Source organism: Saccostrea echinata, unplaced genomic scaffold, assembly GCF_033153115.1.
Source record: "Saccostrea echinata isolate AGI-Se365-2 ecotype Australia unplaced genomic scaffold, CSIRO_AGI_Sech_v1 ptg000004l, whole genome shotgun sequence".
Classification (NCBI taxonomy): domain Eukaryota; kingdom Metazoa; phylum Mollusca; class Bivalvia; order Ostreida; family Ostreidae; genus Saccostrea; species Saccostrea echinata.
The window spans coordinates 12,363,378-12,378,987 of record NW_026889753.1 but is presented as its reverse complement, the minus strand read 5'-3'; the positions used below and the strand labels follow the sequence as shown (position 1 = coordinate 12,378,987).

The window sequence follows — 15,610 nt, the reverse complement described above, 5'->3', positions numbered from 1 at the left end:
AGAAAAAAAAAGGATTACTGACAATATTTTTTTTCAAGTTTCACTGAATAAAAATTAAGCATGTGTAATTTTGCCATTTTTCTAAGAGTTTACAGACACACCTAAACAAATTCCTAAAGGAGACAATGGTAAAACATATCTTTGTAGTTCCTCATTTTAATGCACAGTTTTTTCATAAAAAGGGAAGAAAATTTGAATACAATATTTTAATATTAAAATACTAGTACCTAATCCATTTCTATTCCGATGATATATTTCTTTTTATAGTTACACTTGGAAACTTTTGCATATTAAACACTTTTGCAAAAATTTAGTTTTCAATACACGTGTTGTGAAATTCAAAATCTACACTTGCACCAATCTTGCTAAATTACTTTGCCACAGTTTCATATGCACCAACTGTTTATAACTCCTAGATTTGTTGAAGACTGAGTATGGGCCTAGATTTGTTTAGTAGGTAGAACACCCACTTTTCTGGTCAGTCTCTCACGTAACGACAAAGCCGGAGCAACTTTCTTACTGCTCTCCTCCTCCACCTGTGATAAAAAAAGAAAGATACTAGAAATATGTCCATAGGACATGAATGCCCCACCGAGGGTATATTAGTAAGCAACATGAAAATTTGTATTAGTGTATGAAATTTGATGAGAATATCTTGAATAGTTTCTTTTAAATTGAAATCTAAAAAGTTGGATATAGATGATAAATTCTCACCAAATTATGTATAAAAGCATAAGCTTACATAAATATATCTTAAATGATTTCTTTAAAACTTAGCAAAATGCAAATTTAAGAAAAGTGAGGTCAAGGTTACATGAAAGTTCAAGCTCAAACATTTTTGATGCAGTTGAATAGTTCTCACAAATACGTATCAGCATATTAAGTTTGATAAAAATATTTTGAATGGTTTATTTAAAACAGAGCTAAAAACTAATTTAAAATAAATGAACTGAAGGTCGAAGGAAAGGTGAAGGTCAAAAAATGTTGATGCAGTTAAAAAGCTTACATCAGTATGTATTAGCACATGAAGTTTGATAAAAATATTATGAATGGTTTCTTTAAAACTGAGCAAAACTGAGTTAAACACAAATTGAGAAAAGTAAGGTCAAGGTCAAATGAAAGGTATTAAATGTTGATGCAGTTGAAAAGCTTACATCAGTATGTATCAGCATATGAAATTTGACACAATTTAAGAAAAGTGAGGTCAAGGTCAAAGAAAAGGTCAAGGTCAAAAAATGTTGATGCAGTTGAATAGCTCTCATCAGTATGTATCAGCATATGAAGTTTGATAAAAATATTTTGACTGGTTTCTTTAAAACCGGGCTAAACACTAATTTTAAAAAAAGTGAGGTCAAGGTCAAAGGAAAGGTCAAGGTCAAAAAATGTTGATGCAGTTGAATAGCTCTCATCATTATGTATCAACATATGAACTTTGATAACACTATCCTGAATGGTTTCTTTAAAATTGAGCTAAACACTAATTTAAGAAAAGTGAGGTCTAGGTCAAAAAACATTGATGCAGTTGAATAGCTTACATCAGTATGTATCAACATATGAAGTTTGATTACACTATCTTGAATGGTATCTTTAAAAACTGAGCTAAACACTAATTTAGGAAAAATGAGGTCAAGGTCAAAGGAAAGGTCAAGGTCAAAAAATGTTGATGCAGTTGCATAGCTCTCATCAATATCTATCAGGATATGAAGCTTGATAAAAATATCTTGGATAGTTTCTTTGAAACTGACCTTTGAACTGAGCTACACGCAGAGCATGACGAAAGGATGGAAGACGAACATGACAAACACTATATGCCCCGGCCATATTCATGGTGGAGCATAAAAATATTTATTTTGTCAAACAAAGCTGCATGATTACTGTCTGAACACACATGATTATTGGAACGTTGAGACTTACCCTGTTGATAACATGTTTATTGACTAAACCTTCATCATTGAGGTAATAAAGGGATATTCCATCATACCATCTAAAAAATACAAAACAATACATCAGTAGACAGAATTATGTCAAATAGCAAAATAAAGGGATATTCCATCATACCATCTAAAAAATACAAAACAATACATCAGTAGACAGAATTATGTCAAATAGCAAAATAAAGGGAATTTTAAAATCTTCATTCCAAAAAATCTGTAAAAATATAATTAACAAAATTATTAACATACACAGCATCTTTTTCTAAAACTCTGTCAGGAATTTTTGAGATCTTCCAGAATTTTCCATATACATTAAGGCGTTTCATTGCTGCCAACTGCTTCAGTCCTAAAATCCTCCATCGAACACGCACAAAATTCTCATCCAAGTCACATGAGGTATTTAGCAAACACATCCTAGTGTGAATAAAGCGTAAGCCTGTCATGGTCTGTAGCGTCCACACTTTAGCTTTGTAGCGCTGAATTCCACTAAAAAGGAAAAAAATAATGATCATTGAAGAAAGCTAATATATACCTAAATTCCACTTTATACATATTAAATAAAGGAAGTTTAATTATTGGTCTACTTACAGAGTAATTTCCCTTTTCCCCCAATAATTATTCTCCAGTACAATATTGGGTGAATAGGCATCAAAAGATATACCTATTTCAAATAGTGGAGGAAGCTGAAATGTCAAGACATTTGCATAAAAGACATTGATTGATTCAAGGGAGTTGGAGGAGGCAAATATTTATGGTGCAGTTTACCACATTTTCCTTAAAGACTAAACTATTGCAATATATAAGCTGAGAAAAAAAAATGTTGATATTGAAGTGAAACTTTTACTTGAGTACATCAAGTGAAGAAAACTTCTAAAAAATATAAGCTCTCTACATATTAGCATTAATCGGTCTGGAACACCTCTCTTGTACATTTAATCAAATATCTCATACAGACTGCTCAAGAAAAGCCTTCATTTTCAGTAGATTCTCCTCTCGCCTTGCTCTTTTCTTCTCAAACTCTGAATCTGTTGGGGTTCCTCCTGAACTTTCTCCATTGAATAAAAAAGTGTCCCCTGCATTAGGGACTGAGCTACATTTAAAATCACTTTCAAAGGTCAAATGTGACACAAGTCCCAACTTATCTAGGTTTTGTGCTACATTGTGTTTATTAAGGTTGCTGTTAGATAAAGATGTTCTTTTAAGTGTACTGCACTTTCTACTATTAATCTTCTCATGACTTTCTTTAACTAATTCACATCTTAAAATTGTCTCAAAATCAAATGAATTGTCAAAAATTCCTGAGATGTTTCCATTGTATGATGTTTTTTTCTTGGTACATTCTTCAAGGATTTTGTCTAAATTGTTGATTGATACCTATAATGAAAAAGGTCATCGAGCAATCATTAAAGTGAGTTCAATAATGTGATGTTTAAATCTGAATCAAGCAAGTACTGAGTTCAAGTAGTCATACAAGTTATCCAAGATGAGAAGTGAATTAAGCTAAATCCCATCGTCAAAAATTTAAAGTATTTCCAGATAACTCAGTACTTTTTAGCTGCTGTTTGACTTTTTACTTGGATGACGAAATGCACACTGCTGCACTGTTGTTATGTGATAAAGGTACCCTTACCCTGGGATTCCCACAGGTTACTGTAGTTGCACTCTGCACTCTTTTGTCTATGTGAGTAAATCCGGGCGTCTGCAAGAAATCAACAACAGATCTAGAGGCTCGTATTCGCTGGCTGATACATCGAATATGGAATGCCATCATGCGACACCCCTAGCAGAAGTCAGAGACTGGGAGAATGTCCTTGCTAATACCTCGTTTTTTCACATGAAATGTATTACAATAATAAAGCTAATTAAGGAAAAGGCATAAAGAATCGAATATATTTTATTGTATTAGAGTGATGTGTTGACGTACATTTTGAATACAATCCACAATTGAATTAGTCAGGATGTATTAAAAATGGTTATTAGCCAACACTAGTTGCATTATTTTGGCTAACTTTAAAAGATTTTTTTTTGTTTTAATCTCAATATTTACGGTAATTAGTCGACAAGTTTAAGTGTAGTACAAACCCGATCCTTACCATATTTATAGAATCTTCAAAACTTCAGGTACATCCATTAATAGATTAAGTAACAATTATCCCGATATAGATAATACAATTTTGCAGAAATAAATAAATAAATTGATTGAACTTTTAAATTGCACATAGTTCAGTTTACCACAAGAAAATAGATCGGGATCGAAATTCAACCAGGATGCAGAAGGATCAAGTACTGATCACTGATATTTTTATAATTTTATATTATTCATCATCTTAAAATATATTATACCAATGTTTGGACTAAAGGGGCCCATTATTGTTGAACTTAATGGTTTTGTTTATGTACCTTTGAGAGTAATTAAGGACAATATCTATTAATCATTTTGAAAATAATTCATAATCTGTATATTCAGAAACATAATTATAAACTTATTTATGTGTCTGTCTCTCTAAAATCATTAGTTTTGATTTGATTAAGAAGTTAACCTGATTTGGGAATGAAATTTATCTTTAATATTTCAGTAACCGTCATGGTTTAAAGAAACATGAAGAAGCTTGTTCGCTGTAGGAGTTTCTGCGGCAGACATATTCTGATCAGGGGAACACACACGCTGCTGGTCTTAGGGGTTCCTGCTACTCTGCTATATAAAGAAACATGTAAGTGAACAGATAACAAAACATGAAGAAAAACTAAGTCAGTATTTCCTCGAGTCTTTGATTCGGCTTACATTTTATGCCCCCTAGATTGATTGCTTGTATGTTGTTTTACGTCTTGTTCCTGTTCGAGAATTTTTCACTCATATAGAGACGTCACCATATAACCGTTGAAGGGCCTCAAATTTAGAACTTTACTAGGCACTCAGAGCCATTGAGCAATGAGGGTTCTTTATCATGCCAATGCCTACCGTGACATAGGGGTGAAACGATACACCTCCTTCACGGTTCGATACGTATTGTATAATTTTGTCTGGGTTCGGTTATTTTCGATACGATACATTTTGATAGAAGGAAACAAATTCAACGTTGTTTTATGCTTTCTTTTTCTAAATCTAGTCACATATTTTACGAATTTTATTTGCAAATTGACTAGAAGAAATTGACTAAAATTATTTGACTGTCAAAAATTATTTTACAAGCTATCAGTCATCAAAAATTTACGTTTTCTATACTTATTTATACTGAGGAGCGTGTTTTACCTTATGCCAAACCATGCAAACCCGACTGAATAACGATCCCGACCAAAAAATGAACCGAACCGAAAATTAGAGATTTTGCACCGTGTATCAAACCGAGAAAAAATACCGCGGTGAATCGATACCGCGGTGAACCGTTTCACTCCTACCGTGACACGATGCCTCGGTTTTTAAAGTCTCATCCGAAGGACCACTAACTTTCATTTCGAAGTGCCGAGTGCTTGGTGAAGGAACACAGTTGCAACCTATCTTTTATTGAGTCACGGCCATGATTCAACACATGACCTTCAGATCACGGAGCAAGTGCTGTACTGACTGAGCTACTGTGACAGCCCCTTAGGTTGAGGATTGGACCATTTTTTAGATAGCCACTTTTACATGTTCAAGAAAATCTTTAGAATTTATAATATGCCCTGTGTATTATCCACAGTATGTGATCCCGATCCTGATTATTTTTCTACAATGTACAGTGATACATGTACCTATTTACAGGATATTAAATCGGTGATTTTTTTTAATTCATATGATGTTTATTTATTAAGTCTTTTATAAAATTCAAAGTAATGGAACTGTTGAGCTAAGTCATTTATTTAGAGTTACCAGATTCTATGAAGTGACCTTGAGAAGGAGACTGGATTAAAGAAAAGTACAACCTGATACTATGAATGTTAGGCCTTAATTGTTATTCCTTAAAAAATAAAAACAACACAAGTTCATTATATTATACATATATATATATTTATTTGTTTATATCTGGTGTTATCACTTACAAAATATTAAGGAATAAAAATATAGCCAGCATACTCTTAATATTCTGTTTATTAATTATGATCAGTAATCACCAACAAGATCCATTCACGACATTTTATAAACATCTAGGAGATAGAATGAAAGTGTAAAATTTCATTCTTTTATTTACTTAATTTATTGGTAATTATATTTAATGCCTTTTGCACTGATTCTTGTCAGCTAATGCAAGTACATGCCAATGTATGATTTATATAAATACATATAGAGGAAAATACGGTAATTTATGATTATGCTACAGTAAAACTTGGTTATAGTGAAGTTCTGGGGACCTGAGAATTTACTTTGCTATATCTGGAATTTGTTTTATCGGTATAACGCCTGAACGAATTCATTAAAGTATACATAGTGAATTCTCATTATAGAAGTATGACTACGAAATGTATTTAGGGAAGTATAAAACACAAGATTTACCTTGGAGTTCAAAATTTTTCAGATGAATAGAGTTTCAGATATATATACTTATTACATCAATATTTTAAAAATTAAAATCTTTAAAAATTCACTATAAAAGATGTATATTTCGTTATTTTTAACTTCTAAGGGACACAGAATTAGTTCGCTATAACTGTAAATTCACTACATCCAAGTTGGTTATATATAGAAGATTTTACATGGAATTACCAAAGTTTTTGCCGGAGATTGCAAAAAACTTACCTATGTCCGTAATTTCGCTATATATCTGTGTTTGTACTAAATGAGTTTTACTGTAATTGGAAGATTGTGCTAAATTTTGAGTGAGTCAATTTATGTACATTTACAGTTGGTATCTATTATCATAAATTAAAAATACCAGGCATCATGTTGATTTAGTGTAAAGGAAATCCTCTGTTGTGACTTCTCAGGTAGCAAGCTGTGAATATCTCTCCGGAGACAATGTTGCATTTGCTCATTCCATATCCAATGTTACTTGTCAGACCTGTTATTTTTTTTGGGGGGGGGGGGGGGGGTATTTATTTTCAAATAAACTATCTGTTTGTGCAGTTCAATTTAATTGGAATTTTTAGTATGATTAATTAATATAGTCAAACCTCGTTATCTCGAACTCCATGGGACCGAAAAAAAACTTCGAGATATCAGAGGATTCGGGATATCAGGGGTAAAATACTTAAAGAATAAGGGGGTGGGACTTTAAAATCACTTTATCCATGGTATTTGAGATATCAGTGTTTGAGATACCGAAGTTCAACTGTATATATAATTAATATTATCTGCTAAAGACAGGAGAAAGAACGAATTTCCTTCTGGTTTTTTTCATGTGCAGCATTGAAGAAGGCTCTTGTTGACAGAGAGGACTTGGTGTATGGATGTAGTTATGTCCTGCTTGTCCTAGTAGCTCTGATCGCATATTTTGCTGCATGTTTAAAAAATCCTGGATACATTGGACAAAAGCATTCAAAGCGGGTAAGTTAGATGAATTCAAAACTTTTAATGAGAGTTATGGTTCTTTGTATGTGTACATGTTCTTACTGTGGGAAGGCTGAGAATATACTACTTGTTACTTCTCTATTGTGTTGCTATGGATAATCAGAAATGAATTTTTATACAAAATATGTCAAAAGAAAGGTCAGTTTGCTTTTTGTAATGTTAAAGATTTAAGGGTGAAGATAGTGAAAGTTCTTTGTTAGAAGTGTTACTTGTAGTAATCTAAGCAGATCTATAAATAAAACAAACCAAAAAAAAAAATGTTAACAGGTCAGTTTCAGGGTTTATCCTAAAGAAGTACATTATTTCATTTCAGTATTAGAATAGATATGATTTGAAACATGGTTTCAGATAAGATAATAAATAAGATTCTCTCAGGCCCGCATCTTCATTAAATAAATGCAATAATTAAAAAAAAATGTAATACTGTAATGAAAGTAATAAATTTAACAAATGCAATGAATGGAATGAATGCCATGAGAATTACAACAACAAATATAAAATATGTTTGTCACAAAACAATAAGAATTTCTCTTTCTATATCAATTATTTAAATACACTGCTTAAAGGGAGGTAACTCTTTACAAGAATTCATATTAATTAACCCTCCCATTACATTTTAGAAAAAATGGAATATTGATATATATTGCAACACAGAAATTACTTTTAATTTTCATAATTGTCATAGAATAACATAGTAAAGCTACATACAGGAACACTAGCTTAAGTTATCAGAGGGAAGTATTGTCTGTCTAATATCTAGCACTACCAAAGCTAATGGCTTGTGTATAAACCCTCTGGTCAAAAACTAGAAAAAAATTACTTGAACAACTAAGAAGTTTATTGGGGAAAATGTACCAAACCAACACAACACAATCTAACAAAGTACAAACCAGTGAAAACTCAAAATACATACAAACCAGTAACAAGAACCCTTATAACCCATGGCAGTAATAATTATGTTTGGATACTGTCTGTTCTACTTTGGTGATTTAAAAAATTGAAATATAAACAACTATTTTATTACTTTAAAATATGAAATGTATATTAATTGAAAAAATAGATTAATAGATCACACTGTAACATACATGTAACAGTAAATATTTACTCAATGTTTAGTACATGCTTTGATTTTTATTGTCAATAAAATCTAGATATCAAAGGCTTCATCAGAAAAACTTGAGGACTTGGAGGATGATGTTTCAGACACAACTCCCATGATGCATCAGTCAGATAATTCTCCACTGATTGGTCAATCAGAGACTAATGAGGAAAGATTGAAGGCCCTGAAGCAGCGCTTTAGATATTGTGATTATTGTGAAATAGAGGTACAGTAACATGTTTCTTGAAGCAGTTTTTGAATAAGTTATACATTTAGTATAAATACTTTGTACCACTATTAGCCATGAATCTTCTATTAAACAAAATGAAATTGATGTGTTGAAGGTTATTCTGGATATCAGTTATGCATGTGATTGGACTGCATATCAAATCAAAATGTCAAGTAAACATTTTGTTTATAAATTTGAAATGAATTGTGTGTGATGTTCTGAATATAATTGGAAACACTGCATGGTAACCATGTTTTAACTTTGGTGTCAGCAACCAATGCGTACAAAGCACTGTGAGGATTGTAAGAAGTGTGTGAGGAAACATGACCACCATTGTCCGTGGCTGGACGCCTGTGTGGGGGAAGGCAACCACAAGTACTTCTGGACCTTCCTGTTGGTCACCACCATCCTGATTCTCTGGACCTTTGCAATCACATGGTGAGTTCAGAATGGACTTGAATAGAAAATCATAAAATTGTTTTTTAAGCTGACCTGAGGCAGAGGCTCCAATCCATGCATCCTCTAATGGGCCTTTTTGAACATGCAATGTATACACCAACATTTCTGTTATCACCCCTAACATCATACAAATAAGTTTATTTATATGGATATTGGATAATTTAATAAATACATATATTTTTTTTAGAAATATTTTGTCATTCAGACTGATTATAAAGCTGCCTACTCCTGTTCTACTGATCTTTTAACAAATCACTCCATAGTAGAATTACATTGAACATGAAGTTGAGCAAATCAGATTTTGCGTTTAAATGTTCTTGTTATTACCATTTAATGATAAAATGGAAGTTAAAAGCTAGTATTGATTCCAGTTCAACAAGAATTCAAAGAAGTGATTCTGATTACAGGTAACTCTTGATGGCTCGAACTTCGATCTCTCGAAGTTCTTGATCGCTCGAAGTGAGTCTCCGGTCCCGAATTTTTCCCCTATATAACTAAGCAAATTTATTCTTGATTTCTCGAACTCTTGATCTCTCAAAACCCTTGATCTCTCGAAGTCAAAATGTGGTCCCGCTATATATATTCTATTAGAATTTACACTCAATACCTCGAAGTGGCTATATGTATACAAGGTTATATAATTAGCACCTTTACCTGGACATTTAAATGGCCCCAGGCAGAAGACGCAGGTCTCAAGGAACGGGATGTTTATTCAGGTGACACATATGCTGCAAGGTGATACCATATTTGGCCGAATATAATACGCATTGGTGTAAAATATGCACCTCCCTTTTTGAGCCTGAAACTGGGGAAAAAAATGCAGTTCGGTTGTATTATATGCAGCAGAAAATTTTACCAAGCGGTGTTCTGAACTTTTGAAAATCGCGGTAATTTGCTATGAAAATCGGCGCGGAGATGAAGTGCCGAAAATTTACAGAACACGATATTTTATTCAAATGCGTTTTTATTTCTTAATCTTGACTTTCTACATCGCAGCAATCTGGAGGAAATTATTTTAACAAAGCACGAGATAATGTTGCATTAAAGTATTAACAGACTTTATTATTAATTTTTTTAGCATACGGTGATACTGAAATTATGCGTCGCCGTATTCTAACTATTCTTTGTGGAAATAATTTTATTTCAACAAAGCACGAGATATTGTTGCAAGTTTAACAGTTGTCATATTTATTTTTAGTTTAAGGTAATCATGTTGAAAATTATGTAAATTTAACAAGGCAAGTGATATTGCAACATCAAAGTATTCATAGACTACGTTTTTCCTCTTTTGAACTTGAAATTAATTAATTAAATAAATAGCTGATGTTATAAAAATAAAATCAAAATTTAATAAGCGTGTAAAGTGTTGTTATCAACACACCTCCAAAGCTGTGAAAAATGATGTACAAAGGTGGGATATATGTCTTCATACATCGAGGTAATCTTTGTGGGTATCTTATTTTCTACAGAGCACGAGTAAATGATAACACTTTAGTTTCGTATTTCCTTTTTTAACTCTCAATCATTTTAACACGAGGCCGATATAAGATGAAGTAAAATTACATTTAACAAGCGTTTAACTGTTTAATGTGTTGTAATCAACACACGCTTATACATACGAAAGATCATAAAACAACCCCCGATTTTTAACAAAGAAAATAATCAAAGCCATTAATAAGGGCAGTAAATAATCAGTGCTCTAACTGTAAAAACAATGCTTTGGAGTCGGTAAACAATTTAATTGCCTGGAGGGGTGTTGAGGGGTAATTATCAAGTGACAAGTGCACGTGTTCACAACATTGGCTTCCATCCATTGGGACGTACTGAGGGGTGTTTATGTTGAAATGAATTTTCACTGAGTTATTTAAAACCTAAAATAAATTTTATTTTATTGTATTTCATTAAAAAATGACTTATTACTTATTTGACCGAGTGTCTGACTGATTAGGTACATGTGTACTTTAATTAGCCTACGGAAGCACGTGGCAAAGGAATGTGTGAACATCTATAAATAACATCTTTAATGGCGGTCTACACGGAGACGATGAACATGCAGCTCAAATTAATTTTAACTCGCTTTTAAATTTAATTTAACTATCAAAAGGTTATAAATATAACATTTTTAACAAGCCTACATTCCAACAATAACTTTCCGAAGTTTTAAACACAGCGATAAACAGCAAGAAATTGCATTAGTCTCTAGGTAATACTATGGTATGTGCGTATGATAGCCGTGTTTCACATGAAAGAAAAACCTATCAAAATCCCATTGTGGTGTAAAATACGCTCCCCTTTCTCACAGAAAATTATTTTGGGAAAAAAGTGCGTATTATATTCAACCAAATACGGTAATTGATTTATAGTTAATCATATTTTGCCTATATGCTATTAAAATAATTATAAAATAATTATCATCAACTGTCTTTCGATAATTTAGAGAAGCAGAGTCAGTGAAAAGTAGTAATTGATTAGAAGACAAAACACTAATTTAATTTTTATTTCGAGTCAGTGTCAAAGTTAAACGAAATATAATAAAGCAGAAACAGCCTCAATGTCAATATGACGAGTATTATTGGACAAATACTTAAAGAACTGCGTTCAATAGTTATGTTTGGAATAGTCAATGCTATGTGCGATGCTGTAAAATGTCGTTTTCATGTAACAAATGATGTCCGTATTACAAAGAATGAATAAATATACATGAAAATGACGATTTACATTTTTTGCTTTACTCAGTTTAATAAAATATTCATCTAAATTACTAAAAAATATCGTTGTTTTATAAAAACCACGTGTAAAAGGTTAGCACTGCATGAAAATCATTACATCCGGTTAGACTAATTTTAAAACCTGTCAACAAACCCGGAAAATTCCGAACTCTTGAAAACTCGAACTCTTGATCTCTCGAAGTTTTTCCTCGGTCTTGCGGACTTCAAGGTATCGAGAGTTCCTGTATTTGCAAGTCTAATTTGTCAGATTTTTAAAATTCATTGTTTAGTGCTTTCCAGTACTTGCAGTACTTTGATTTGGACTGGGTCAATTCTCAGGTGTTTCTCATTCATCATCAAGTATAAACTTTTTATTTGAACAAATTCTAGTTTTTATTAGATCTTACCTTCCTAGAAACACTTCCATATAATAAACTAATCAAACACTGAAATTCAAAATTGTTCAGTTGCTCCTTTATGTTTCAGAAATATTCATTATTGACAAACTCATTGAAAGTATGAAAGATCTATCTGTTAACATGTTCACAAAACCAAAAATATTTTATAACTGGTAAGCTTCAGATTATCTTTGTAGAATATCATTGAACATTTTAATTGTTCAGTACTTCATTTCAGGACAAATTTCCAGTATGAGGTATCTTGGAAAGACTGGTGGAAGAGAAATGCGGTGTTTATCATTGATATGTTAATCCTGTCATTTGGAGGCTTCACTGTGATTGGCCTCCTGGGATTCCATACTTTTCTTATGTTCCGTGGACTGACAACATGGGAACTTGTATCCCGTGAAGGGATCACATATCTTAAACATCTCACTGATGATTTTCACCCATTTGATGAAGGTTGCTTTATGAACATGTATAACTTCCTAACTGTTTGTAAATACAGAGAATGGGAATGTATGTATGATCGAAAAGTGGAACAGAATGAAATAGTGTAGTTGTGAAGCAGTGATAGAAATGAGCAAGGAACATTAAAATGGAAGTGTTGTCTCTGAGAAATTAAGAGGTCAGAACCAAAGTGCTTGATTTTTAGCTCACCTGAGCCAAACGCTCAAGTGAGGTTTTCTGAAAGCAATTTTCCCGTTGTCTGTTGTCATCATTGTTGTTGCGTAAACTTTTCACAAATTCTTCTTCTTCTTCAGAACCACTGGGCCAATTTCAACCAAACTTGCCACAAAACATCATTGAGTGAAGGGGATCCAAGTTTCTTCAAATAAAGAACCCCCCCCCCTCTGTCAAGAGGAGATAATTAAGAAATATGCAAAAATTGGGTGTGGTCATTTATGGCCTCATGGAATAGGGTGGGGCCACAATGGGGGATCAAAGTTTTATGTGACACTATATAAAGAAAATGTTTAAAATCTTTTTCTCAAGAATTGGAGTGCCATTATCAGTAATATGGGAATACATACAGAAAATATTTTGTTATCTTCTTTTCAAGAATAGCAGGACATGAGTAGTGATATAAATATGCAATCATCCTGAGGTAGTGCAGATTCAAGTTTACTCAAATCATGCTCCCCCTGGGGTAGGATAGGGCCATCATAGGGGATCAAAGTTTTACAAAGGAATATATAGGGAAAATGTTTTTTAATCTTATTTTCGAGAAAGCAAGGCCATGACTAGTGATATAAATATGCAAGCATTCACAGGTAGTGCAGATTCAGTTTGTTCAAATCATGGAACCCCGACCCAAGCCTGAGGTAAGTAAGAGCTACAACAGGGACATCAAAGTTTTCCAAGGAAATTAATAATGATTTTATTTTTAAAACATTCTTTTAAAATTAGGAGGGCCACTCTAAACTGAACGGATGATAAAACATGAGAACAAGAAGGTCATATTAATCATAATGTTACTGAAGCATCTCCAGGATGTGTTGATTCAAGTGAGGTGTCAAGACCCTCTGGAGCTAGGGTCAGGCCTATGGAGTAGGCATTTTTTGTCTGAATAAAAATGACTTTTTTTTCAAATCTTGTGATTAAGAATAGTTTGGCCAAGAGGACTCAGCTGAGCATTGTGGCCTGTGAACCTCTTGTGAATTATTGGTATATTCTTCAAGAAAATACAGAATGTTTTGGTCAAAAAATTAGTAATAATTTTGAGAGAAGAAAAGTGATTTTTGCTTTGCAATTTTTTAAGAAATGTAAGCAACGTTTTATTTATGAAAGTAAAATACAGTTGAACTTCAATATCTGAAACACTGATATCTCAAATACCATGGATATGTTGAAGTGAATTAGAAGTCCCAACCACTTATTCTTTAAGTATTTAACCCTTGATATCTCAAATACTTGGATATTTCGAGGTTTTTTCTTGGTGCCATTGAGTTCAAGATAATGAGGTTTCACTGTATTCAATACAAATGTTTTTTTGTAGCAGAATAATAAGTTATTTTCCCCAAAATATTTGTGTATTTTATAGATTTAAATTATATGTTAGTGTGAAAAAGAGTGATTTATTTTCCTGAATGCTAAATTGTCTAACCTGTAAATTTGCAATAATACTGTGGAATCATCATTGTTTATGGGAGACCAATATTCATGAATTGTCACCCTTACCACAAATTTACATCCTCATGAAGGTTAACTTTGTCAGTGTATTGGTTTATTGAGTCTTCTAGTGTTACCCAAGAAATTACGTCAGTACAAATTGGTGAAATTTTGGTACCCACAGACATTGACCCTTATGAATTAAATGATTCCAAAGTATGCTCTACTGATTGAAGATTTTTCTGTGATTTGCACATAATTATACTGAATAGAGTTGATGAAGTTTTGATGCCTGAAATTTTGTAGAAAAGTGCATCGAGCCTTTTGATATGTTTCTTGTTGTCAGTTTTTTTGTACTATATAATTTTTTTTAGCCTAATACATTTAATACATATATGTTGCCCAACGACATATTTCAATCCAAAGACACAGTGAATGCAGCATTTTTTTTTTTTACTTAAATGTATGAAATAAAAAAAAAAGTAAAATACAAAGCATACATGAAATCCTTTTCTGCTTTCTTCTTGGGATATTTTGACACAGCTTTTTACTACAGGAGAAGTATTTACAGAAGCTGTTAAGTGTCACAGAATGAAATAAAGTTTGTGAATATACAGGAAAACTTGGGTAAATCTATGTCCTGGGGACCTGTGAATTTATTTTGTTATATCCGTAATTCCTTATATCCTTAGATATGTATATATATAGGGAATTTTTTTCCCTTTAAATTTGTCAACCAATACCAAATATGTTCAGGGAAGTATTAAATATAAACCTTAACTTGGAGGACTTTAGTTTTCTGATGAAATAATTTCAAATATAAATACACTGAAGAAAAATAATGTCAGTTTAACATTTTGACATCTTTAAAAATTCGTTATAAATTTCATTATATTTTATATGTATGGGACACAAAATGAATTAGCTATATCCATAAATTCATTATATTAGAATTCGATGGTAGCCTAAAATTTTACAAGAAATTGGTAAGATTTTTGCCGCGGACCCCCAAAGATTTCGTTATATACATTTACGTAAATCCTTTGTTATATCCTTGTTCGTATTAAACGAGTTTTGTACCATACTCAGTTCACAGGAGTTTCTGCACTGCTTTTCCTGTAGAAAATAACTTTGATATTTTTTTATGTAAAACTTTTAACTCTCATGTGTCTATAGAAGTGGCATAGGT

At 32.3% G+C, this 15,610-nt stretch overlaps 2 protein-coding genes across 2 annotated transcripts; one reads left to right on the top strand and one right to left on the bottom strand.

The window, feature by feature from the left end:
* Positions 1–18: 18 nt before the first annotated feature.
* Positions 19–3,763, bottom strand: LOC133179504 (uncharacterized). The gene is made up of 6 exons (XM_061314257.1): positions 3,565–3,763; positions 2,886–3,308; positions 2,523–2,617; positions 2,184–2,420; positions 1,915–1,984; positions 19–536 (listed from the first exon to the last, which is right to left on the bottom strand). The coding sequence occupies exons 1-6, from the start codon at positions 3,703–3,705 to the stop codon at positions 441–443; spliced, it is 1,062 nt and encodes a 353-aa protein (XP_061170241.1). The 5' UTR covers positions 3,706–3,763; the 3' UTR covers positions 19–440.
* Positions 3,764–4,511: 748 nt separating this feature from the next.
* On the top strand, positions 4,512–14,746 carry LOC133179503 (palmitoyltransferase ZDHHC12-B-like). Its single transcript, XM_061314255.1, has 5 exons — positions 4,512–4,645; positions 7,253–7,392; positions 8,568–8,741; positions 9,016–9,182; positions 12,548–14,746. The coding sequence occupies exons 1-5, from the start codon at positions 4,534–4,536 to the stop codon at positions 12,867–12,869; spliced, it is 915 nt and encodes a 304-aa protein (XP_061170239.1). The 5' UTR covers positions 4,512–4,533; the 3' UTR covers positions 12,870–14,746.
* The last annotated feature ends 864 nt before the right edge of the window (positions 14,747–15,610 follow it).

Bases quoted from the DNA above. Each gene is read 5' to 3' on its own strand.
- LOC133179504 (XM_061314257.1), bottom strand. From the start codon at position 3,705: ATGATGGCATTCCATATTCGATGTATCAGCCAGCGAATACGAGCCTCT. The intron at 3,309-3,564 runs GTAAGGGTACCT...TTTTCATTATAG, and splicing joins TAACCTGTGGGAATCCCAGG to GTATCAATCAACAATTTAGA. The intron at 2,618-2,885 runs GTATGAGATATT...TTGACATTTCAG, and splicing joins AGGCTTTTCTTGAGCAGTCT to CTTCCTCCACTATTTGAAAT.
- LOC133179503 (XM_061314255.1), top strand. From the start codon at position 4,534: ATGAAGAAGCTTGTTCGCTGTAGGAGTTTCTGCGGCAGACATATTCTG. The intron at 4,646-7,252 runs GTAAGTGAACAG...TTTCATGTGCAG, and splicing joins TCTGCTATATAAAGAAACAT to CATTGAAGAAGGCTCTTGTT. The intron at 8,742-9,015 runs GTACAGTAACAT...CTTTGGTGTCAG, and splicing joins GTGATTATTGTGAAATAGAG to CAACCAATGCGTACAAAGCA.